The following is a 27,334-nucleotide window of genomic DNA, read 5'->3' as shown; positions in this document are numbered from 1 at the left end:
TAGTTTGAAGGAACTATCCATGAAAACTCCAAGATTCCTAGCAGCATCAGTGAGGTGATTAGCAACAGGCCCAAGTGTACCAGTTAGTTGTCCCAGAGGCATATTTCTATCAAAAACAATAATTTCTGTCTTCTTTTCATTTAAAGTAAGAGAGTTACGTGATAACCAGTCTTTGACATCCCTCAAACAATCAAACAGAGGATGTAGTGAAGATGAAACATCCCCAGTCAAGTGGAGGTAGATTTGAATATCATCAGCATAGCAATGAAAAGAGACATTATGTTTTTCAAAAATGGAGCCCAAGGCAACATGTACAGGGAGAACAACACAGGACCCAGCACCGAGCCCTGGGGCACACCACAGCGAAAAGGGGCAGAAGAAGAGGAATATTTTCCCATCGTGACAGAGAACGACCTCTCAGAAAGTTACAGGTTGTGCATCCAAATGATTTAACAGCATATGTTACCTCCATTTGTTTATTTCATTTAGATGCTGCAAGAAAACCTGGATCTGTCAGCTTCACGTACGTTTCCAGGCTTCCGAGTCTTGCTTCGTTCAAAACAAAAATAATCTCAAAGCGGAATTTTTGTTGCATTTTCCACAAAGAGCGGGTTATTTTGTTGGGTTATCACCTATTGGGATCTTGAGTGTGCACAAAGTATATAGTCAAGTGCCACCAATACAATCATCCAAGCATGACAAATGACTGAAAGAGTGAAAGAACAGAGCTCAGGAGCTCCTCTCAGCAAGGGAGGACTCACTATAAACAACCAAGTAATGAAAAAAAAATCAAATGGAGCTCCTATGAGGAAGTGTGCACACATGTGTGATTGTAAATGTGCATGTCAGAGTGTGTACCTGCACCCCTTCCATGTCTGCCTGTCTACCTGCCTGTCAGTCAGTCTACCTGCCTGTGTGCACAGTTCTGTGAAGGCCAGGAAGAAGAATAGAAGACAGCGGGAGAGGGAAGAAGTGCTGTCAGTCAGTGTTGGATGAGCAGGGAGCTGATGGGAGCAGGAGGGAAGACGGTTGGCGGGCCGGAGCCATGCACTATTCAGGCATCATTCAGTCGGAGCGCGACCACTGGGGCAAAACAGCAACACACATATTCACGCACGTGAATACCACACACACACACCCCTAAACACACCTGGCCAAAGAGTTGTGTTCTGCAACAGAAGCTTCCAGAAGCTTCTTCAGCAAATCCAAACTCAATCCTGCGAGCACTTAGCTTTCCACATACATCAGCTTAACATAAAGTCAACCTACAAACAACAATTTGACGAAACTTTGAGCATCAGCTCCATCTTAAAGTCACAGTATGCCATTTCTGAAGTTATTAAATAAGCAAAAATAATGTTGTACTCATAAATATAAAGTGATTAATATATAATTAGTTCTTCCAACTAACTGATGTGCTCTCATAAACTTAGAATTAATCCATTAAGAATTATGTAGAGCAGGCTTCAATCTGCTGAAGCCACATTGTTGCACCACCATCTTGAATACACTGGCCAAGATGGACATCATCACCATTCTGCTTAATTATCTATGTGACTAGAGACAAGCCACATATGTACCACACCAAAGGCAGAGGAGAGAATCCGTAGGTGTTCGTGTTCGTAGAGGTAAATTTACACTCATACGTTGCATCTTCACATTCAAGATATGATGTTTTATCATCTGAGAAAGAGTCCCGTTCACGAATGAAGTAAAAACATGAAGAAGACACCACGCCACTGGCTGGATAAAACGTCATCCTCTTCCCCCTCACCTCTTACCTACCACTTCCTGAACTAGCGTCATGCTACTGACACACGAAAATGTGAAAACGTGTTTTTTTTTTCTCGATACTGTCACAATTACTTATTGTCAGCAGATTAGACGTGCAACCCGCTGACAACTAGCCAGCTAAAAAACAACAGTTATAAGGTAACTTTATGCCAGCTAATGTTAGGTTCCAGTTTCCTACTAAAAAAGAAAAAGAAATCACATGGCAGTGATGGCAGTGTCCGAGTGCAACAATGTTAGAAAGTTTCACTAACATTGCCTAACAGCAGCTAATGACAGCTAACAGCAGAGCAGAAAAGTTCAGGATATCCTTTGCACCTCACCTCAGTATTGTTGTCATTGGACAGAAGTGAGCATCACTGACTAATCGATTCCATATCGACTCATTTAACAAAAGTTTTACAGCCTCTTCCAAAGTAAACAGAGTAAATGATGCATGGCAGTTGAGGTGATCACCCACACTCACTACAGATGAATGTTGGCCACCACTGTTTATCCTACAGTGGCAACTGTAGCTAGGGATATAAACTTGAACTGGGAGGTGTAAGAAAACACAACTCTGTTGACTGAATCTAAAATCTACTGACCTATAGTGGTGAGATTTTCACGCAATAAGTACCAGTACAATTTATTTCTTAAATCTTTCCTTCATGTGTGTATTATTAAACATAAAGCTTATAAAGCACATTTTACAATGGTGTTTCCCAAAGTACCTGTTTTGGGAAATACCTCAGTGATAAAGTCAGCGAATGCAACAGCTTCTCAAGCTTATTATTCAAGTCATCTGAAGATATTTAGTCACTGAGGTCAGAAAAACAATACAATCAGGACAGACACCTTTATCACAGAGTATATTAAAAAGTTAAGCTCTCCTCCTATAAACCTTGAATGCTGTGAGAGAGTCCTGAATGGTCTAACTCATCTAAAGGACAAAGCGATAGCGCCAGGGAGCAGACGGCTCGTAAACTAATGGGACTCTTGTAAAAAGATACTCCCTCCCTGGATTATACCTGCTCAGGAGACCTGATGGATGGCCCAGATGGCTGGGAGAGGACACGGAACACAGATGAGCGTACAGGTGTGACAGTGTGTGTGTGTGTGTGTGTGTGTGTGTGTGTGGGAAGGAGAGAGAGAGAGTGTGTTCTTTTGCATGAACACAGAGAATTTGCACAGTTAATTCCCCGAGGTTTGCCTTGCCTTTAACTGGTTTGGGTGAAACACTTTCAAAAATATCTGGCCTGGTCACACCTTTTCTGCAGTCATATTAAATTGCAGGTAAGTTAGTGTTGCAGGCAACATTTCTGTTGACTGAAAGAGCTGCTGTCCACAAATATTTATATATTTTAGATTCAGATTTAAACAATAAACTACCAAACTGCAATAGTTAACAGTGAATACTCCTCATTAAAGTGCTTCAAAACAAAATCTGAAACACACGCTGACCACTGCAGAGGAAGGCTTTGTTTTCTTTTGGCCTAGAGCAAAAGTCTGAGGTGAAACTGATCCTGTAAAAGGGGACCTATTATGCTTATGTCCAGCTCTACGTTTTTATTCTCGAATTCTCGAGCGGCTCAGGCCGATTTACAGTTCAGAATAATTCGCCTTTGGTCAGGCTGCTCAGTTTATCTTCAGTCTGAAACAGGTCAGCACAGCATATGTCACTTCCTTTATGAGTTGACCATTCTAAGGATGTTCATATCAAGTATATATGACAGATTATAGAGCCAAGAGCAGAACAAACAGTGGGAAACAGCCTGAGCTTTTGACTCACAGGGACTACTTGCATTTGCTGACCTCATTATTTAAGATTGTGTCCATGTTTAATGTCAGCATCCACCACCGGGGCTGTCAAACGCAATAAGCATCGATTCTGAATCCAGAAATCCACTTTTTCCTTTACTGCAGAATAAATGGTTAATTAAAAATATACTGAAAGTTTCTGCAATAGTAAAAGGTTATCAATCTGCCTTATAACTCGCTGGTTTTTTTTCACTGTATATGGTTTTTGAAATTAAACCTGACACTTAATGGGAATCTTTTTTATCTCGATTTAGCCTTAAGGAAGTAAAAGAAAGCCTGTTAAGGAACGCTGTGTTATTAATCATGAATAAAATTACTATACAACTAGGCTGTGGGCAGAGCTATAATGGAGAATTGTCACGATTTTAAATGTAAGTTAGTAAACGGATTAATTTAGATACTAAATTGAAGGGTAAAGCTGATGGCTGCAGATGTGTACGTCTGCCCGGCGTGCACATAAAGCAGAAATTTCTCAGCAGCTGGGAGAGAACTGTAAGAGCTGAGCTCTGTTCAGTCAAGCTTCCTAAAAAGAAAGAAAGGGAGGATGAAAAACTCACCTGGAAGACCACATGGTGTAACATATGAATAAACTAAGCCAGACAATCTGTGAGGATACTGACACAGGAGACAGCTGGTGGTTGGATCAACCTTATCAAGTCAGATGTTACGCCTGGGGACATGCTAGGAGGCAGCACGCACAAACGAATGTTCATTCACTGACTGACACAGCATACAATTTTAAAGCAAAAAGGGGAAATAAGAAAACACAGTCTTAAAAATGTAGTATTTCTCACAATATCTCTCCCAGCTTTTAAATAAAAGGAAAATGTTGCTCCTTTAAATAGATTTTATTGGCGTCTCATCAGAATGAACATGGAGTCCCCTCTCTTTGCAGGATGGCCAGTCTGAAGCTACATCATCTCTTTCTTATACATATATATATATATATTTTTTTTTTACACTTGCCGAGCCTGTGACACACACCTCTGAAATCGTCACACATGGTCAGTGCTTTTAGGCAAAGCTTTAAGACCGAGCTGAATTGAATTACATCGCCAATTCACACTTTGATAGCGTCTATTAACTTTGCAGACGGTCCTGATGGTAAGCCTATCATATGGTGACTGCTGTGTAACGGGATTGCAGATTGTAGCACTACAAAGTGTGTAACGAGCAAAGCGTGGCAGAAAGTAGCAGGCCTCCAAACCACCGCTGCTGCAATGAGGCTGATGGTAGTCGGGCGCTGAAATGCTGCAAGAGTAACAAAGAGCTGCAGCACCCCCAACAGAGGGTAGAGACACACCGACAGGCAGCGAGGTAATGGAAGCAAATGTGTTCCTGCACACTGAGCAGCCGTTTGGTTTGGTTTGGTTTGTTCCTCTTTCTTAATGTTAGATATCGGTTTGTGTGTGTTGTATGTGTTTCTGTAAGTTATTTACAGCGTTGCTGACCCGCAGATCTCCGGCATGTGTGGGAGTGTGTGTGTTAAGTGACCACATATACTGACCAAATACTGAGCAAACAAAAATAAGAAAAAAAAAGACTCAAAGAAAGAAAAAGAAATGATGAAAAGGTGGAAGTGAAAGGATAAACTGCCAAAAAAGAAAAAGAGGAGAAAAGACCATTGCCATAGCAACAGCAGTATTTCTGCCATCCAGCAATAACTGCTTGATGTCAGATGCCAGCTCTTGGTCTTAAAATTTATTAAAAGAGAAAGATATGCATAAAGTCTGTAAAATTGTGGCTTATAGTCTCTCCTAGAGAGTGACTTGGAGAGAGTGTACAATATTAAATACAGTCTCTAAACACATCACACATGCACAAATGTTCAACAACACCACGCGCCATATAGCGGTGCATTTGTCAAGATGTTTACCCGCATCATAAACAGCTGGATGTTTCATGGACTGTTACTAATCACCAATCAACAGCTATTAGAGCTCCGTGAGCAAAAAGTTCGATGAACTGTGGAGCCGTGGTAATGAAAAAAGAACTTAAAGTTCCTGTGGCCCACGTGGCTCAAAGAGACTTGTTCTGGCGAGTCATCAGTTCTCAGAGTTTGCCACTGCCGGAGATGCTCAGGCGGCTCCTCTACGTGCACCCACAGCAAAGCAGCTAAGGTGGAGCTAACGTGCTACTGTGGGCTAACAGGCACCTTTCACAAACAGCTGTAGCCGTAGCTGTCAGTACTACTCAGCCTTCTATTAGGTGCACCTATGGTATGAATTTGAAAATCCTCATAGGGGGTCATACACCCCTTGTTGGGTTTTTCTCTGTACCTATTCTACTATACAATATAAAGCGCCTTAAGGCAACCGTTGTTGTGATTTGGTGCTACATAAATAAAACTGAACTGAATTGAATTTTCAGAAAAGCTGACCTTTGACCTTGAGGTTGAGATCACTGCAATTTGTACTGGCCCGAGATTTTTAGTAAATACACCTATGGCATCAATTTCAAAAATCCCACGTCACCTTGTTCTCAAGTTATCACAGTTACAAAGCTAAGTGTCCAGACTGCCCCCACGCACGCTGACAAATGAATACAAGCCGTAAAGATGGTGAAACAGTTTACCTTTTATCACAACAATAAAATGTTTATTCTATGCACTCCGGACAGTGTATTAAGCCAACATAAGTCTACATAAAGGCCAATCAAGCAATAATAACAACAGTAATAATAATAATGCCACCATGAAAACTGCTAGAACTTTTCAGAAGCACTGTGATAAAAATTTTTTAGTCATACCTCCAAGCATGAACTGAACTGCAATGCCACCTGTCAAGCACATTAAAAATCATTTAGGCTAAGTGTCGGTCCAAATATCTAATAAATTTAATAAATAAATCTGTTCATTTGACGGTGACTAATTTTAATCATTCCCATTAAAGCTTTAATTGAAGCAGTCTGAGGTGATCCCAACAATGAATCCATCAGTGCTTATAAATAGCCATAGTAACGGTTTTGTCACTTCTGAAGCATTTGTAAGAGAAACAAGATCATTTAATAAGCCGTATGGAGATGTTTCAATATTTTCTGATATAATGAATAATTTGTATCACTGGCTTTTGGGCTATTCAGCACCATGGGGTCCAAGTATTAAATTTTTCAGTATTAGCTTACACTTGATTGATTAATCATGAAAATAATTAATGGTTGAATCTCTTGTTCCATTTCTCTAAAACAAATGGAAAAAATAAGTACATTTTAGTTTTAGACAGCTCAGCTCAGCTCATTTTGGGTTCATTGAGATGCGATTTGCGTTGAATCTGAAGTACAGCTCCTAACTACAGAGTAGAACTTTTGCAGTGAAACTGCAAAAGTTCTACTCTGTAGTAGACGGGACTCATTTTTTCCCCTTTTCCCCCTCAGTTCTGTCTAAAATAGCTTCCCCCTCGCTGTGCATACAGTGGGTGCTGTGTTCAGGTTCACTCAACAGACCGGCTCGCCTCAGGACATCAGGAATAATTAGCAGAGATCAACCTGACATCAATCACCCTACTCTTACAAGCGTACAGGTCATCACCTTCTACATGACCTTACATGCTAAACAGACTGCTGTCACAACCTGTCGCAAGGTTCAATGAAGAGAGAGAGACAGTTAAGAGAGAAACTGACAGCGGTGTTAAAGTTCTGAATGCAAAGGAGATCCTGAAGCAAGTTGATCAAGAAAAAGAAATAATGTACTGACAGGCGAAATATTTATATAATGCACCTAAGCTATTTTTTGGCCAAATACCAGTAGTACATAGCTAAGTATTAAATTGTGGGACCAATGGTGCTGGGTTGTGCACCAAGTCACACACATCTCTACATTTGGTCTCTAGAGGCTGGCAGACCAACCATGTCAGGTGGCTTGGCCCCAAAACATGGCTGCCTCTGCAATTAATTACACCATTCAAGTGAGCAACCAGCCAATGGATCATCCCAACCCTCGTCCTTTGAGCTCAAGGACAGTCGGTCAAATTTCCCTTTCACACCAGGGGGGGTCATCCCCGCTGACACAGTCTGCTGGTATGTATGTGCGAATTGTATGAGCATTAATGCGTCCCAGGCAGCAGCAGAAATAATGGCCTGCCCTTAAAGGACAAGGAGTGCTATGTGTCTGGTCATCTTACTTTTAAATGAAAACTTCTTAAATTGTAAAAAAAAAAAAAAGGAGCTGTAAAAGTCTTTGAAAATAATCTAAGTAACGGCGAAAGCAAAACATCCAACTGTGAGCACACAGTGATATTATTTACCTTTGTGTTTACAAGAGGCTTAAATTCCATCAGATGTTGGCAATTTATTTTTTCCTTTTGTATTTTCATCTATATCCCATTCTTTGGAGCTGCAATGACCCAATTTCCCCACGGGGATCATTAAAGTTTCATCTTATCTTATCTTATCTGCCCCATCCTTCTCCCCTCTCCTATCACCTCTCAGCACCCCCCTTCTCCTCCAATCCTTCACTTAATTATGTCCTGTGAATGAAGTTCATCTTTCATGCTGCCAGCAGCCGGCAGCGTGGCTCGCCCGTTCTGGGGTATCTAATCATGGTGCAGGGACTAAACTAAATTTAGACAGTCAGCATGTGATGCCTGGCAGGCCTTAATGGGGGCTGACATCTCAAGACACTCTGCTGATGTGCAAGATACACTTTTCCCGAGCCGGCCGCAACCGCTGTTGACTAACACTGATGACTTGTGAACCAGTTTGTTAGAAAAGTTTTCAAGGGGTGAAGAAGTGTGCTGACGAAGGTTATTCAAGCCTAATGAAATCCTACATTTACATTTTAGGACCGTAGCTAATGCCCACTGTGGTTGTGTGTGTGTGTGTGTGTGTGTGTACATTAAAACAGTCTACATGTGCAAAGTTAAGCATCCGCAAAGTCATCCAAGGGACACTAATTTGCACACTTTGATTCAAACTGCAAGTCAACCAGCACCACGTATTAAGCCATTAGGTGATGAGAATGCAGATTAATGTAACAATTAAGATGTGATTGCAAACAATAATGATGGCAATAGCACAAATTTACTGAGAACGATTACATTCTAAGTAAACTGGATATAACACTGCTGCAAATTAAAGCCTGAATAACTACACAACAAGTATGTGTGCCCACTGTAAACAGACTGTGTATAAAAGACGGTTGTAGGCACTATGATGTCCCTATTTTGCATACTAATATTTTTGACCAAACTTGCAAATGAGTTTTTGCTTGTTATGTTGTTTTGAAGCCAGAAGTAAAATATTTGGATGCAAGGGTGGAGTGCTAGGTTATTAGCTAATGCTAGCTAGCTTGATGCATTGAGATGATTTATGGGTACATCTCACAGGATATTCCATATGTTATCATTAGTGCTAGCATATTAATTAAATATACCCAAAGGCACCAGTACAACATAGAGGGGCTTAAACCTACTAATGCACATCTTAAAGCATAAATAAAATTTAAAGGGATATAAAAAATTAAATTTATAGTTATTATAAGGAGGGATATTAGGAGGGAATTTTTTTTGGCCCCAGCATGTTTATTTTTGTTGTAAAATATATATGGACGTTTGTAGAGACTGACTTGCTTTTGGAGCCAGATTAGCTAAGCTCCTGCCTTTTTAGCTCCCTCAACCTGTTATTACTCAACAACTGTTTTGAAAATTACTTTCCTTATTTTCTTTCAAGCAGCCTCTGAAATTCCAGTATCAGTTGCCCCGTAATTCAAATGTTTCCAAGAAAGATAATATGAATGCAGGATGCCGTTTAATGTGAAACAGATCGAGAAAGTGTTGATTTTGCACCAAGAGCAAAACAGTAAATCACCAAGACACAAACAGTAGATGAGAAAAAGCAACAAGGAAATTACTCAAATGTGATCAGGTAAAGAAAAACCTGAAGAAAAGGTTTGTCTCTAATAATACACTGTCTCAAATACACGTTGAAAGCTTTTCGGTTGCGGTAAATTAAGACCACAGTCGTCATTTGAAAATGGAAGGCACGGTATTTAAACTGTGTCGTTTCTGCGCTGAAATACGTCTGACACAGCTTTTTGCATTTAGCATATTTAGTGTATTTAGACAGGCACATAACCAATTCTCCTCATAAGCCTTGCAGTTTGGGGTATTGTTTTGTTTTGTTTTTTTCTAATTCACCACAGTGGCCTCGCTATGTTTTGTCAGCCACATTCAACAAACACATACACACAGCTTAAATACACAAAAACAACCCAAGGACATCAGGTGTACGTCTTTAATCTCAATGAGGGTCTAAAAGCAAAAGGGCTTTTAAGAGACATTTGACTTTTACAGTTCATCCTGCACCAATAATCCACACGAACTCAACCGCTTTTAAAAGTCTCTGCTCTTACCAAAGGTAACCTCAGGTCAAACTAACGAGGAAGACAAACATCTACAATTTTTGGTCATTAGTCTCGGGTTTACTGTTCAAAGGTCAATATGTGGTTTTTTATTATATACTGTGATACTCAGAGGAAAAAGCAACACCATTTAACAACAATTACAATCATATTATTATTATTTTGGTAACAATGCTACATCAAGCAGGAATTTCTGCAGTTCCTCTAATAACCAGTTACAGCTGGCTAAAATTTTAACAAATGGAAAAAATGGAAGACATTGGACTTCTTATGTTAAAAAAACAAACTCCAGCCACAACATTTTAATGATGATAGCCTGATACAAAAAACTGAGTTGGTCTCTATAGGTTTTCCATGTGATAAAACAACTGTATTGTGGGTGCTATGTTTACTACTTGTTTCTTAACACCTCACTGACTTGGATTTTGTCAAAGGTAACTGACAGACGTATATATGCTGAGACAAGCAGCTCTAAGCCTCAGCTTGGCCTCACTTAAGTATTTACGTATGTATTTTTCCACAGTTCCACATCTAACTTTTTTTTGTCAAACAATGTTTGTGGTCCAGTGTTCTGTTCTTCATGAAGGACTGACATATGTTCATCCAATCCTGAATATAACTGCAGACACCTCAGTAAAATGTGGGATTTTTCTGCGTTCAGAAAAAGCTGCTTTCCCACCTTGCTGTGATTTAAACCATTGCTATAACAACTGCAATAAATAATTCCACAAATTCAGAGGCAATGTTCTCCAGCCAAAATCACAGACATTTCATCACATAACATGCTGCAAACTGCAGACTAGTCACTGGATGGACCTCAAAACTCAGCATTCTGCACTCAGATAACTCGTTTGATGACTACTTCGATGTAACTTAATTACCTGAAACAAGGGAATCGATGCAACAAGCTAATGCGCACAAGTTGCCAAAAGTTAGTTACAAAGGACACAAAGTCAAATGCAAAGAGTCCACAAGGATTTCACGGCCACTGGGGTAAGCAGTGGTAGCAAACAACATCTCTTGGGTTGGATAAACAATAAAGGCCTGTCGTTTGGTTAGAACAAAGGCCTGTCATTGGCTTTTGTTGTTGGGGTATTTTTTCCCCCCTTGTAATCTGCATGTCCAGATGGCTGGATGACTTTCTCCCTCGCAGCATTGTTAAAAGCACGACACAGCTGGCAGACAGAGTGGGAAGCAAAAGAGTGCAAGGAAATGAAAACGTGAAAGAGTTCAGGGAACAAAAGAAATAAGGCAACGCTAGAGAGACAAAGTAATAGCGAGACAAGTGAACTAAGTAACAGAACACATTGTAACACTGACAGATGGAGACTGGTGGATGAATTTCTCTTACCCAGATCTGTGTTGGGTCCTGCCAACAACTGTTTGAACTTATCTAGGCGGGACGCTTCCCTCTCGGTCATGGCTGGAGTGCCAGATGTGTTCTGGTCAGCCATGCGAGCCACTAGAGGGATGACAGGAGGCCGATGGGGCAGAGACCGCTGTCTGTGGAGGGCTGCACGCTCACCTGCTGCATCTGGTGGAAGGAGAGAGATGAGAGAAATTAGGGCTGCATAAACACACAAACACACATCCAAAGGATTGAGACGATGCAGCTCTACATCATGCAGACAAGACGGAATATGTGATGAAGGTCTACGGCTTGCTGCTACATTAAAGAAAACATACATCCACATGTAAAAAGGGACAGATGGCTTTTATCTTCATCAAACTCCTAGAGAAAAATTTCAACTGCAAAAATTGTGTCTACTCAAAGATCACTTTTTGCTATTTAAAAATGCTCTGCCTCCTGAATGTGCAGGGCATTCGCTGCACTTTAATTTGAGCTGTGTTGAGTTGACACCGTGTCTGGCAGCAATAGGTAGCTGTACGGTGATAACAAGTTAAACAGCAGGCGAGATAACGTGAGGTTGCTGTGAACAGCAGACAAAGTTAAATTGAAGAGCGGCTTTTTCAAGCTAATTGAGTTGATATCAAATTACAGAACCATTTACTCGCACACACTGCAGCCTGAGAACCCTTCTGCCTGCTGCACCAATCGACTACATGTGAGAAAACTCCATGCGGTCCAATCAGATGTGTACTGTGCGCTTCCTGTCCTGTCACCTCCATCTAAACTAAACTAAATATTTACAGCAACGATAACAAGGGTTGTCATGGCAACAGATTTTCATGCAGGATTAGTGTGGCCAACAGACAAGGATAATAGTGTGACGCCTAAATCTGTCATATCACCCATAACTTTCCTTTTTTCTTTTAGTAATTTCATGTTTTAATTGCAAAAACAGCAACGCAGTGCAGCGACTCTCTCAGGCCAAACTGTGAGCCCATCTGCGAGTGAAGTCAGTTTAACTGTGCAGCTAGCTTTAGCTCGGAGCTCTCTGCAAGAGATGAGCAGAAAAGCCACGTGAAGAGCAGACAGAAAATATGTCATTAAACTAATAATCAAGTCCTCGATGGTTCATTCGTCTCCAGCTCTAATTTTGGTAACAGCAAAACTGCATCAAGCTGCACTGGTCAGGGATTCAGTTCTAACAGAGCTGATTTACTGTGGGAAGTCAGTCTGTCAGTATGTGAGAGGAACAGCTGCAGTAACATGAAAGCGAATGACATTAGCCAGGCCAGCAAGTCTAAATATTACAGTTATTGCCAATTGAAGACTTCAGGTTTATTTCACAGGGTTTTCCAAAAAATGTGAGCATTAACTGTTCAGGAATTACAGCCACTTTTATACATAGTGGCCATATTTTCTTAAAAGACTCAAAAAAAAATAATTGGACAAATCCTAAGGTTTTTTTTGAAAGTTTAGAACACATGGACATCGCCAAATGTTGCGTTTCCTCCCTTGAGCTGCTCTGCTAGGCTTTTACTGCAGCCACCTTCTGTTGCTCCTTTCAGTGCTGTCTCAACTGAAACGCATGCTCTATTGAGTTGAGATTAGGTCGCTAACTTTATCCCATTTCTTTGCCTTTAGAAACTCTTTGATTGCTTTTGCGGTATGCTTTGGGTCATTATCCATTTGAACTGTGAAGCGCTGTCTGATCCATTTGGCTGAAGCTGTCAGAGAGTATAGTCCTGTACACTTCAATATTCATCTTGCTTATCCTATCAGCAGTCCCATTATCAATAAACACTGGTTTCCCGCTTCCAATGGCAGTCATGCATGCCTTCATCGTAACACTGCCTCAAAAGCCGCTTTTTTCCTTCTCTTCCCATGATTCTGGTACAAGTTAATGTTTGTTTTATCTGGCTTTGAATAAGAGATGGTATCTTATTTATCTAGTCTGTCCTTCCTGTTCTTCTGTGTAACCTGGGGGTAAACTGTCTGTATTTCCATTCATGAAGGAACCTCTCAATTTGAGACTTTAACAATGATCCACCTACCTCTCTAGAGTGCTTTTGACTAAAGTTCTGCCATCTCTCTGATCGATTCTGTTTTCTGCGTTTAATGATAACCTCCTTCACTTCACTCCTTCGCATCAGTTTTGTTTGGACCTCACTCAAAGGTTCCAGTCAAAAGACACCAAATTCAAGTTCAACACTTTTTAGCTTTACTAATAATGGACTAACAAGGCCACAAATCTCACCTGGCCATGAAATTGCTTGTCAGTCAGCTGTCCAATTAACTGTGAAAATGGGAGACTATGTATAAAAATGGCTGTAACTCCTAAACTGGTAATCCAAAACTTCTGTTGAATTAAAGATAAAGATCCACCATGGTGGTATACTGAGGCAAAATTACAAAACTTGTCTCACTGTCCACATAGTCCAATCAGATGTACTGTGTGCTTCCTGTCCTGTCACCTTCATCTAAACCAAACAAAGGATTTTCAGTAATGATTACAAAGTCTGTCATGGCAACAGAGTTGTATACGGGATTAGCGTGAACAATAGATAAGGACTGTCATGCCCCTAATTTCGATCATACTACTACTAAGAAAAGGCAACTTCTGGCATAAACTTCTACGACAATTCATGTGTGAGAATCGCTTTATGCATATCATTTTAGAGCCCAAAGAGAGTACTTAGATATAACATTATTGTATTGTTCGTATGCAGGTGTTAACAAATGTAGTTACGGCTGGTGGCTTGTTCTGGAATGAGCTTCCAGTAAAGCGGCAGTTGTGGTTTTATAACCATGAAGGCTCTAAAATGGATAGACAAACACATTAATTCAGTATTGAGGGCCACATGTTCTACCAGATGTGCAGAAGAAACAACAGAAAGAGTCCCACAAAAACAAGCAGAGACAGCATGCAGACAAGTGTGTGAGATCAGGACCTCAATGTGAAGAGGGACACTGCTCCTATCACACTGGGCAAGTTCATAAAAAATCTTTTTAAACGCCCTGTCGTCCACACTGCCAATATTTCCTAAAGCAAAACCAGAATCACACAAGCACTTGGCAGCAATTAAGAAAACTGGAATGCTGCCGATTTTAATATCCCTTTCACTTTTTACAAGAACAAATAAAAGGCTACAAATCTGTTCTCAAGTGCTTTATTTGCACTTAGAAAAATTAAAAAAGATTATTCAAGCTGGCAGCAGCTTCTCTCTAGAGGAGCCCTTTGTGTCATTTTAACAATAAGCCCTTTTTTATAGTTCATTTAATAACTTTCCTTTTAAAAGGCTGTTAAGAGCAAAGCTAAGTTGAGAAAGTTACATTTCGGGGTGCACTGATTGTGAAATTTTGCACCAATACCAGGGAAAGAAAGAAATCTTACACAGTTTTAAATTCCATTTACAAACATGCAGCCAGCATTCAACAACACCAGTCTCCGCCATTACTGAAGGAAAGCCAAAATATTGGTCCAACTGTACAACATCTGTATAATGTTCAATCATCATGACTTCTGCTTTGTGCTGGCTAAACATGTAAAAGATAATATGATTTTTAACTGAAAGAAATTAAATTAGACAAATCTTTATTATAAATAATTATGTAAGTATCAATAAACGCTTAAAATTGATGATTACGTAAGCCACGGTAAGACATCAAATATTACATTTAAGGAAGGATTCAAAATAAATATGAGCAAGTGTACAAACATTTATAAAGAGCACCGTTTCCCAAACATGACAGGCAGTTACAAAAGCAGAGTATGTATTTTAGAAGACAAGCAGAACAGAAAAAAAACCCAAAACAGAAGACAAAATAAGAGAAGACAAGAGAAGAATTGTATACCCCTGTCCCAACAGATGATGTAGCCGTACATGGAGGCCAGATAAGAGGAACTGCCTGAAGGCGAAGGGCTGTTCGTGTTATCTGTATCTAAACACAGAAACAGGCAGTGGAGCAGACAGCCAGGCAGACAGACAGATGACCTGCCAGACAGGACAACAGTCGGCTACACGGCTCACCATGTACAGCTTCAGCATCTGCTACTGGTGCTGGTGCTGTGGTCTATAGACATACCCTGTTGCTATACAGCGCTACACAGTGTCACTTTTAAACATGAACACTGACGTGACCTGTGGAGCAGGCTTCGTACAGTGACACATCTATAAAAGGGAGCCATGATGCAGAACAGTTGTTGTGTATTATGAGGTCATGGCAGGTCGCTCAGAGAAGCTGTGCAGGAGGTGGGAAGGTGTTTCTTTCAACTCCCATGTTCATATACAAGAGGAAAGGGACTTGAGGCGAAGGGGGGAGAAACACATGTTACTATGAAAAAATTGCTCTACACTGAAACATTTTTCCTTTTATCTTTGAATATTTTCATCTTACAGTGGAAAAACAGTGTTGACAGTCAGACCTCTGATTAAGTCTGATTCATTAAGTCTGCTTGTTTCCCCTATTGCCTTAAAATGTGTTAACACAACTTAAAAATGAATAATGAGTTCTAATGTAAAACTAATCATCAGGTTTGCTGATTGTGAGACTTCAGTGTCAATATTGTGTGTAGCTATGAGCTACATAAAATGCAGTCTTGAGATCCCTTCTCAGGCACTTCCACCATCAACCTCAGGTGACCTTGATAGGCCACACGATAGGGTGGGGCAAGTGGTTTCCCCTTTAACCCCCGGTGATTGTAATGACCCACATCTGTTTTTGTTTTGTTTTTTTGCACCTTGGCTCGCATGATGACTCACATGATCAGCAGTGGGTCAACAGTCACTTCAAAAGCGGACGACACTCACTACGGTTTTAATACCTGAGACTAGTGCTGGGCGATGTGGAAAAAATATTTATCATGATATGAATTATTTTATATCACGATAACGATATATATCACGATATACCACCTGACCTGTGGTCATCTGGAAAGTATGCAGTCTGTAAACAGCGAGTGGAGAGGGTGCAGTCTTTGTTTTGAGTTACCGTAAAGCATGTCGCAAATCCTGGTGCATGTAAAGCAGCACCATGTCGCAAAACCACAAGACAGAGTTTCTTTGCGAAAAATATCATTTTTTTATACTTTATTTTCTCCTGCATAAATTTAAGAATATGTATAGTGAGAAGACAACACTAATATATTTGTCACAGGCTATTTAACCCTTTAAGTCCTACCATAGAACCAAGTCCGCCAGAGTTTATCTTTACATTTTACATGCGGTAGTGCAATTTGTGGGAGCATTTCAAGTTTCTATACATCAATACAACCATTATAGCCCAAATTTTAATAATATGTATGCATTAAGTCCATAGTAACTACATAAATTGCAAAAAAGTGCAATAAACTACAAAAAAATTTAAAATCTTTTTGTTTTTTACATATATTTCTAGTTAGAGAAATTTAAGAGGCTTATCCATCAAAACTGTAAATACAAGAAAGTTGCACAAAATAGTTCCGAACCATGAGATATTTATTTTGAGTGTCGTCATAGTTTTATGTTTGAGATACACTAATTTTTATATACTACAGGAAAAATTAAAATAAATATTATAATGCAAATTTGCAAAAAAAACCCAACATGGGCATCAAAATAAACTATTTCCAAGAGTGTAATTTGACTTCTAAACATCCCAGAAACGATACAGACAAGCATAAAGTCAAACATGACTTTTAAAAACACCAACATAGGCTTTGAAGGTAAAAAACTCAATTTTCCGCGAAATGACGTCACTTCCGGTTTCGGACGGGTAATGGCGGACATGCGATAGTTTGCGCTGCCTTATATTCCAACATAGGAAGTGCTATGAACAGCTGATCGGATCGGCAAAGCGTGTTTCTGGAATATTATTTTTTTGTTGCTGCAAGTCTGGAATATTATGTTTTTGTTGCTGGAAGTGGTTTTTATGCAATTTTTGCAAAGCTATATGTGGAAGGAAACCGTGACCTAGGGCAAGCTAATGGAATAAGATGTAAGTACAACTCCTATGGTTTCATATGCAAAAAAAATTATTGCGCCACCTTACGTGTTTCCAGTTCTACAGGGATTTAAAAATAGTTAGGCAAAACGGAGTGTGCCTGCTCCGACCGGTTGTAAAGGGTTAATGATATATTTTATGTAATAATTTATAAAATTAGGGTTAGAAACGATAGAAACGATAGAAGCGATAGAAGACAAATGGCACGATAGACACTTTTCTATCGTCCACACGATATATATCGTCATATCGCCCAGCACTACCTGAGACTCTCCACCCTCTGTTTTTAGAACTTGGATGAGAGGTGAAACATCTTCACAACCTTAAACAAGTCCAGTTGCCTTCTTTTTTCAAGTCCTTAAGCAGATGGGTGAATGTTTGCAGAAGCAGACTTACCTGCCAACACTCACAAATAGGGCAGGGCAATATGGCCAAAAATATTTATCACAATATAAATTTGAAAATTTGCGATAACGATATAACTGACGATATAATTGACGCGAGACAAAATACTTTACAACTCCACAACTTTATTAGTGCAAAAAAAAAACCATCAATGTATTTTCACATAAACAAGCAGCCGACATATCCTGAGTATAACCATGTATAATATCCACAAAACTTAAAGAGGTTATACACACACAATAAGGTAATATTATGTTCAAGCCCAGTACGTATTATTCCGCAAGGCTCCTGACTACAGTAGCCGTAATGCTCTGACAATCCATCAAGCGGTGCGGCTTCGTAGCTTACCAAAGTTGTACTAAAACATTTTTGACAGATTTTTTAACCGTTTTTAATCCAACCACATAAATCGGTTGGAGGTCAGTAAGCACAGAATTCATACATAAGGCGCACCAGATTATAAGGGGCACTGTCGATTTTTCTGAAAATCAAAAGGATTGATTTTAAGTGTGCCTTATTTTCCGAAAAACACGGTAATAACGACGGCCTGCTTACATGCTCTACCAAAAATAGTGCTTTGTTGCAAACCAGTTCCACACCACTGAAGTTGCAGCATTTTTACAAACCAATTCTGGTTCATCCGTTTCATTCAACGATCCGCTTTCGCCCTTCTCATTCTCCGTCGCCGCCATGCTTTTTCTGCCATGTGCATATGAAAACAAAGGCACTGCGCATGTGCGTTTTTCATATTCTATTGCGATATTTCATTTTCTTATCATTGCCTAATATTATACTGGTATTACCGTGAACGGTATGATATGACCCAGCCCTACTCACAAACTAACCCCAGAGCATGAGAGAAACTGAAAAAGTTTTACACAAACTGAAAGCTGAGAATATTCATCTTCAAATAAACAAGCACCTTTACTGCTCAAAGCAACACATTTCCAAAAATGCAACTCTTACTGTGAAGTCAAACAGACAGTATCTGGTTTGCATTGTGCTCTTCATAGTTTTACTACTGCTTAACAAGCAGTTGGAGAGTGTTTGCAGACAAGTCAGCAACTTCCATGCAAATTACCGGCAACCATGGCATCTGCTAGCAGCAATCATGTTTTTGGTACAGCATTGCTCTCTCTTTCTCTTTCTTACCAGTTTCACCGAGCGACAGCAAGCAAACCTGCGACAACTGGTCAGGGAATACTCATTTTTCCATAGCAACCAGCCTGATGGTTGCCAACCAGGCTCTAGGCCCGTGTGGCTGAGGTTTAATGTGATATTGTAGCTACTCTTTTTACCATTTGACAGTTAAAAATATGCGTGTGTAGTGACCGAACTTCAACATAGAAAAGAACTGTTCTCAATAATATGAAAAGAAGCAGTAATAGCTTAACTTTCCATCTCCTGCTTATACTTTTTGAATCCAGAGTTAAATTTCAGCAATATAATTCAACTAATTTCAAGACTTTAAATTAGTGGAACTCGGGTGAATTACTGTTTTATTTATTTTCTTATTCCTGCAGTGGTGTCAATGATAAATTCTACAATTTTTCACTGAATTAAATTTAAAGTAATTTTCATGCTGAGCACTACACAAACACGTCTGCTCAAAGTACAACATTAGCAGTCTTGGCAGATGTTCTCACTGCAGAATGACAACATCTGCCAAGTCTCAAAGCAGCTGTGAGGCACAGTAAATAAACCCCACTAAAAATACTGGCGCCACAAACACTCCAACTTTCTGAGCTTATAAAAAGTGCGTCATCACTAAAAACCTGACTATGTCGATCATTTTTAATTGTGTTTAATGGATTTTTCGCAAAGCAACAAACCTATTTATGGCGTTGCATTAGAAGTTACAGCGGTGACATTTTCTAAAAGATGCCCTATTCACCTTTCATGTATTGCCCTCCTCACAAACTCATTTACGGATTTAAGTGTATCTTTGCAGAAATTTCTCTTAGTGAGCACTTGGGCTTAAAAAAGAAAAAACCTCGCAGAACACTGAGTAATGGTGCTCACTAACCTTTAGGTGACCCAATTGGAGCTTCGCTGTGGGACTTCACTAGGCGGCCATCAGTGTAAGGGCTGCTCTGGGATCCAAATGATACCTCAGGGCTGGTCGTGTCTCCCTCTTCCACCCTGTCCTCCTCCTCCTCTTCTTCATTGTCCTCGTCGTCCTCTGCCACCTCCTCCTGTGTGTCGTCTTCTCTTCGATCCAGCTCTGATGTCTCATCCTGCCTCTGTTTCTCCTGTTGCTTGCTGTGATTCTCAATCACCTGTTCAGCAGACAGAAAAACAAGGTGAAATCTTCGTGAGCTCAAGACTGGTAACCTCCCCAGAACACATAAGGCGTACAACTTGCTTAGATGAGTAAACTAACGGTTTTTTGCAGCTGCTACTTGCTTGAGAGAAATGCAAACTGTGCAATTTTGTAAAATTTCCCCTCTTAAAGACAAAATGCATAATAACTCTATGAAAAGAAAAATCTTTCAATTTGTTAGAAGTTGTCCTTACCTCAGTTAATGAACACGCTATCCTTAGTAAATATCCAATATTTTAATTTCAGCAAATGCAGCAAAATCTGAAATAATCTTTAAAAAAGCCATTGAATTGTTTGCGCTCAAGGCCACAAATTGTACCATTTCTTTCATGGCAGCCAGCATAGTTTTGAGAGGAATCTATTTCAACGGGAAGTTTATTTTATGTCTGCAGCATGTATGTTGTCCAGACTCTTCAGAGAGGACACATCACCCTGGCAACCAAGACAAGGGCGCTTTAAAAGAAGACTTTACCATGACATTCCTGTAAAACTAACGCTGTAGGTTTAAAGGCCTATCCAAGTCATTTTTAATGATAATTAATCGTGTATTTCAAATTATATGTATGTTAAAACAATAAAAATGAAGTGTAAAAATCTGTCACATGTATGTTTCGTGTTGTGAGCTTCCCTACCAACACCTCCAGCCTTCAAATATGAACCTATTTGCCCTTTGAAAGTTGCTACATATTATCTATGGACACAAATAAGAACATGTAAAATAGCAGAGATGAAAAACTGTGTTCAGGAATATGAATAAACGCTAGCAAATGAATACCCAGAACAAAAGAATCATTAGGATTTCACAAAATGCACTGAAGCTGTGTTGATTCATGATTAGTCAGGATGAGTGCTTCCTTCTACACAGACACAGGAAACTGTGCTACTGCAGTGGAAAGACATCAATCAGGCAAAACTGCTTTAAAGTAGTTTACCTTATTGGCCGTTTCCATGACCACCTCGATGTTGAGGTTCTGCGCAGCCATGGCCAGCAGCTCGTCGTCGTCATCCCCGACATCCCAGGCGTCGCTCGTGATGCTCTCAAACTCCTGGAAGGTGGTCGCCTTCTTGGGCTTGCCTGGAGTGGCTGGAGGAGGCTTGTTGCCTGCTTTGATCAGACTGAAGGACAGAGAGAAAAACAGGATAATGGGGGAAAAAACAAGTGGTTTTTGAAAAAAGAAGAGAAAAGGCATGGGAGCAGAGGGTGAGAGAAGGAAAGAAAACAAGAGAAAAGAGAATGTGAGATGAATAATTAATTAAAATTAAATAACCAGGAATTAATAAATGAGCTAACATTTGTCCTTCACATATTGTAAAATATTTCAATTTTACACAAAAACACTGCCTTTTTAAAGACTCATAGATAATACAGAGTTTATTTATCCTCCGGTACCAAGCAGAAGGACAGCTTTTAGGTAAAATCAAATCACAAATCAATAAGCAAATCAATATGAGCCATTCTTTAATTATTAATGACTGGTACTTTTTATTTTATAAACCAAATAAACAGTTCTTCTTACAGGGACAACATTTTGGACGCCTTTCCAAGTCAGCAGGATACTTTTAATTGCAAAAGTGCCGCTCTGACAGACACAACAGCTTAAAAGAGTGCTGCAGACAGCTGTGTGTCTGTCCATTCATTTTGTAATTTTCACTTCAAGTTTTGATCCATGTTTAGGCTGTCTTGTACGCACAGCATGATTTTACCGCTTTCTACTTTCTGTTTCCTGAGGTAAGTCGTGGTGTATTTTGAAGCACGTTTTGGATCAGTTTCACTTCCTTGACCGACTTCTTCATAATTGTACCCACAATCTGCAGCGATTTAGCGGAATCCCTTCGTCTCTTTCTATCCGTGTAACGCCTGCCTGTGCAACAGCATGCACACAGGCCCGAAGCGGAATAATTCCACCCCCATGCTGAACACTTTGCAAGGTGTTCTTTTCATCTAACGCTGCTCTTCTTTTTCTCTCCAAACATATCTTTGGCTCATTTTACAGGTTTAAGGATTACTTCAGATCACCCTTGCGTGCAGACCCAGTTCACAAATCAACCCAGTGTGCGAATTACCACATGTACAAAAGCACACACATGTGCACAGAGACACATTAACTGAAGTACATCATTAGCTTAAAAGTTTCTTTGAGTTACTTAAAATTTCTTTGAGTTACTTTATTGAGGCTGCAAGGATACAGTTTAAATTAGCTCTGTTTTCATCTGTAATACAATTGTTTGCTATTTGCCTACAACATCCTAACTGCACGCTGCTTGACATGGATCATGCGGCATGTCTGTCAAACGCTGATTGGCTGACGAGTGGGCTAGAACAGTGAAGTGAGCGACAGCGGCGTTTACCAGGAATGGGAAAAGCATAAAAATAACATGAAGGACCGACAGCAGCACAAGCAAGAAGTGTACAACAGACCGGTTGTACCACATTTTTGACACTGCCCTCATCTGACAACAGACGGTCTCTGCAGTCTGAAGATGCACACGGTCTGCCAAAGCACTACCACCCCCGAACTGTAATTTCCCTACTACAAAGACGGTTATTACCATAAGAAAGAACCAGGAGACGTGTTCACGTAAGCCAACTTCCATCCTAACTCAAAAGAAAGGGAAAGTTTGAAAACACGCAAATTAATTTCAACCCTCTGTGGAAATCTACACGAGTAAACATTAATCAGAAGAAAGAAAAGGGTTATTACTGAAGAGGAGACTGTGTTCCCCTCTATTTCAGTGTGTGTATGAGAGAAATCCAGAGAGAAAAAGAACTCTACACTATGTCCTGCTCAGAAGTGAGTTTACTAAAGTAAATAGCCAATGTGAGTGTAAGTGACAAACCTAAACCTCAAGTGAAATTATAAAGTGAATGGACAGACGCATAGCTGACTGCAAAACTCTTAAGCTGTTGAGTTTGTCAGAGGAGAGCTTTTAACTGTATTCTCATCAGTTCTGAAGTCATTACCTATGGTCTGGCATACTACACCAAACCAATTAAGTAAAAGATAAACCAGTAAATGACTGAAGTAGATAAGTAGTGTTTTGTTTTGTTAGTATTCTATTAAAAAGAGAGAAAGGTTCCAGTTGTTTGTTGTTTTCTACAAAGTTTTCTGTTCTTTTTCTTTAAAAAAAAACAACAACAACAACAAAAAAAAACAGTGAGTTCACATTTTTTTGCGAATTCACAGAAAATTACTGTTTTTGAAATAAAAATAGTCTGGGTTTTTGTGATTTTACTCATTTATTTCTTACAGTTGCAAGTCCACAGCCCATAGAGCTGTGCTGACAGGCTTTATTTGTTACACTAGCACTTCTTTGAATGCTACACTGAAAGAAAGGGGGACAAGTTGTAAGTTTTTTTCAATAGGTTACAGGACACTAGTATTAACGGTCCAGTTCAGGCCACTTAACATTAAGCTGTGCTGTACTGTATGCATCCCATGAAAGCTATCATTTTAAACAACATTATTGGTATCGGCCTAAACGTACATAAATGCTGCACCTCTAGTAATGTTAGAGACGCTATACTATGCCATATATTCTACAACACCCTGGACATCTGTGTAGACAAACTTCAAGGCCCCACTTTTATTCTTTGATAATGTGAAACTTTCTTTTGTCCACACAGAACGATGTTTCAGCTTCTCAAATTAGTTTAAAGCAATTATTGATATTAATCCAATACCAAAAAAATTAGAAGGCAATATTTCCGATACCAAGACTTTCAGCTTATAGACAGCCTATGGAAGGGAGAGCAATGTGTTCTGATTTACGAGATGAATCATCAATAAGAAAATTTTTTAATGAACACTAAATCGTTGTGATTTTTATTTCCCACAATAATTAGTTAACACAACAAAACAGACCTTTCAGCTTTTCATGTATTTTGAAGTTGGATTTTGTTTTAAACCTGGAATTTGAATGTGTCTTTCTTTAAAAGGACTTTGGGTCAAATCCTGTTTAAAGAGATATTTTTATAGTGCTTTTTGAGATATATTTTCCCCCATTTCCAATAAAAATAATCTTTTTCAAAACAGTTCAGTGGGATACATACTGAACCTGGAGGACAGAAACAAGGTATCTCACCAGTATTGATCCAATACCAATACCAGCTTTGGTACCAATACTACTGATATTAGAATCAACCGTTTCATCACTATTTAATGTCTTGATTCTACTCCATTGCAGACATGGACACAGATAGCTGCTATGTTCCAACCACACATGGGCATGTATAGTTGGAGCACTGTAATATCAACTTTCCGCAGACAATCACAATTAACAGACAGGCACGCAGACGTGCACACAGACTCTTGTGCCCACCATCTAATGATGATATTTACATCACTCGGAGACTTAGTGGACATGCAGACACAGAAAGTATAATCAAGGCTTAGAATTGCTCAACTTTCTTCAACTTGTTTACCCAGTCACAAAATGACTGGACTTTCCTGTAGAGTCACTGCCTCTGTGGTCATTCCAGTTCTGCAGTTTCAAAGTGCAAAACAGAAGATTACCAGAATTATAACTGCAAGACTCGACAAATGACATTACACACATTGAAGTAACTGTAAGTAATAATAGGCTCAACCCAGCCCATGATGTCACAGATGGTATGTTCATTTGTCAGTTGTGTAATGGAAAAACATATACGTCCACATTCCTCACTGGGATGTGGCTAAAAATACAGCAGCCGTTCAGCCACACCTGAGCGTTTTGTGCCGTGACAAACTGAGGTAGAAGAAATCTATCTCAGCACAAATACATTGGATAAAACAGGCCTACCTTTAAATAAGCTGAAATTAGCCGCCTTTTTAAGTGTACATAAATTATTTCCCCCACAAAAAACATTGCTGCTCACAGGATTGCGTTTTCACAAGGTCTGGTAAACTGAAGGTGCAATGATGAACATTTCAAATTGGTCAAATTGCTCAAGTAGCCTATTTATAGCATTTGAGCCATTTATCAGTTATCTCACAAGCATGCTCACAAAACCTGATAAAAAAAACAAACAAAACAATCTGCTTATGACATACAGCAGAAAGTGTTGATTACTGTGGGAGAAGGCAATGATGGTCGGTGGTGTTTGCAGGGACACATTAACCAAAACAAAGTAGTAAACTAGAGAAATAAATTATTGCCCACAGTAATTTTGTGTTATCACACAAACAGAGCCACACCTCCATGTAATCCTTCAGGAAGGTGCCAGACAACCAGATTTGATGTGAATGTAACCTAACAGCAGGGTTCACCCCATCTGCCGTGTGTATCGTCCACCAAACAGACACACTGACCGACAGCTCCAGTATAGACAGAGTGAACAGAGCAGAGACAACTGAGATGTAACTTGGTTTTATATTCTTACAAGACCTGCACAGATTAGGCAAATTACATCTGCCGAGTAATTTGCCTAATCTTCTCAGGTTTTAGTGGAACACAGTGGAAATGCAGATAAGCAATAGTCATAAGGAAATTTGTTTGTTGGAAAAAAGTTCCTGAGCACAAAAAGGGTGAAAGGTGAAAATGCATATTCACTCGTGGCAAGAGGCAGAATCTTTTTTCTTTTTTTATGTCAAATTAATTTTGCGCTGGCAAAATGTTTATATTTTTTCATGATTTCTTGAAGTAACCCCCCCCCCCCCCCCCCCCAAGTGGTAAGCATCAATAAAACACTGGTTTCAGCATCTGATACAGATGGCACAACTGAGACAGATCATTGATTTTAAACATCAAGCATAAGGCAAATGATTTCTGCTAATGACTACAACACAACTCAAGCAAAAAAACAAAAAAACAAGTATACAGTTACGTCCCATTCAAAGAGAATGACCTCATCTAAATGGATAATAACTTTTTTCCAAAACCAACCATTATTAACACAAAACAATAATAATAATTTCCCATGGTAGGGACAGTTTTTTTCTCCACTCAACAGTACATCAGTTTTTTTTAATCTGAAGCAAAGTACCGGGCCGACATCAATTGGGCTTTGAAGTCTAGTTTATCACATGACACAAAAACTGACATTGGGCCAGAGAACTTCACCAAGATCACATGGTATTTATTTTTACAACAAGGAAGTCAGTTTAACTTACTTTGCATGAAGGAGCGGGTCGAAGGGTGGATGCTGTGCACCGTACACATGCTGAATGCTGAGGAAGTGAAAAAGATAGAATGGAAATGAATGAACTAATCGATCACTGGCTGGCAAGCTAGCCAGCCATGTTAGCTTTAAGCTATTTAAAACAATACCAGTTTAAACTGCAGGAGTGAGACTCCGTGTGACCAGAAGGGCAATAATTTGCCGTGAGACCTTGACTACTCGTGTTGTGAAATAGTTACTGTGTCATTAGTTACAACTCTGCGACGGAGTACTGATGAACTGTTAGCCACTGTTAGCAGCCTAGCTCTTAGCCTAGCTAACAGTTGCAAGGGGTAAAATGCGTCTACGAGACGTTTTTACCACAGACGTTGGCCAGTGACAAGAATGGGAACTTTGTGCAACCGCAAAGCCCCACCAATCAAAGTGAAAGTTGGCGTTTGAAGAGCAGCAGCGCAGCGTCAGCTGAGTGAAGCTAGCTACGCTAAGCTAACAAGCAGGAGGGAACACGTCACTCACCTGCCAGGAACCTTCGCTGCATTCCTTTTCCAGAACTGTTTTTTGTTTCCGTCGCTCGACATCTTCCCGCAGCGGTCCACTCAGTCCTAAACTCAAACACCCCGACGCTGTCGTTATCTCAAAAATGTTAAATGTCTGTTTATTTACACCAGCTCCCCTCCTCCAAAACTCAGAAAGCTGCCATGTTGATACTGCCTAATCGGCAAGTAAACGCGACTGTGATTGGCTGGAGTGACACTTCCTCACTGTAAGCGAATCACAAGTGAGATCTGGTTGTCGGTAGGAGCATTTTTTTTAATAGGACGCTGACGTCATGCTCCACGGCCTTTGCTGTGTTGACAGAAACTCCAACTGTGAATCAAAGAGACCCTCCAGCATCAGGACCAGAGGGCAGGTATACAGCATCACCAACGAAGATACATGGACAGGGTCATACGAGGGCTTTTTGGATATTTAGAAATGTTTATATAATATGTATACATTGTTTTTCAGACAGAATCTTTAAATAGAGCGGTTCTCATACAGTTTTTGTAATAAAAATCTGTAGTTTCTGTGATGCCATATATTGAATGTTGGTTCTCACTATGTATAAAATAAAGTCAGGTTTAGTTTAGGCTTTTCAAACTTATTTTATGAACTTGGTGAACTGACTGGTGATTCTATAAATACAGGTTTTATGTGCTGGGGAATTTGGAAATTAAACTTAATTTGAAT

The 27,334-nt window shown here is 39.7% G+C and overlaps 1 protein-coding gene across 2 annotated transcripts in view; it reads right to left on the bottom strand.

Moving 5' to 3' along the window:
- The window catches only part of tbc1d22a (TBC1 domain family, member 22a), a 161,479-nt gene extending 134,652 nt beyond the window's left edge, over nt 1-26,827 (bottom strand). For both annotated transcript variants that reach the window (XM_063501346.1, XM_063501345.1), the window contains exons 1-5: nt 26,621-26,827; nt 26,097-26,153; nt 20,937-21,120; nt 19,708-19,960; nt 11,298-11,480 (exon numbers count right to left, since the gene is read on the bottom strand). In XM_063501346.1, the coding sequence (XP_063357416.1) occupies nt 11,298-11,480; nt 19,708-19,960; nt 20,937-21,120; nt 26,097-26,153; nt 26,621-26,682 (739 nt within the window). In that variant the 5' untranslated portion in view covers nt 26,683-26,827. The remainder of the gene's footprint in view (nt 1-11,297; nt 11,481-19,707; nt 19,961-20,936; nt 21,121-26,096; nt 26,154-26,620) is intronic.
- Between the last annotated feature and the right edge of the window lie 507 nt (nt 26,828-27,334).

The sequence above is a fragment of the Pelmatolapia mariae genome, linkage group LG17 (genome assembly GCF_036321145.2).
Source record: "Pelmatolapia mariae isolate MD_Pm_ZW linkage group LG17, Pm_UMD_F_2, whole genome shotgun sequence".
Lineage (NCBI taxonomy): Eukaryota > Metazoa > Chordata > Actinopteri > Cichliformes > Cichlidae > Pelmatolapia > Pelmatolapia mariae.
The sequence above is the reverse complement of the archived record's forward strand: the minus strand, read 5'-3'. Positions and strand labels throughout refer to the sequence as shown.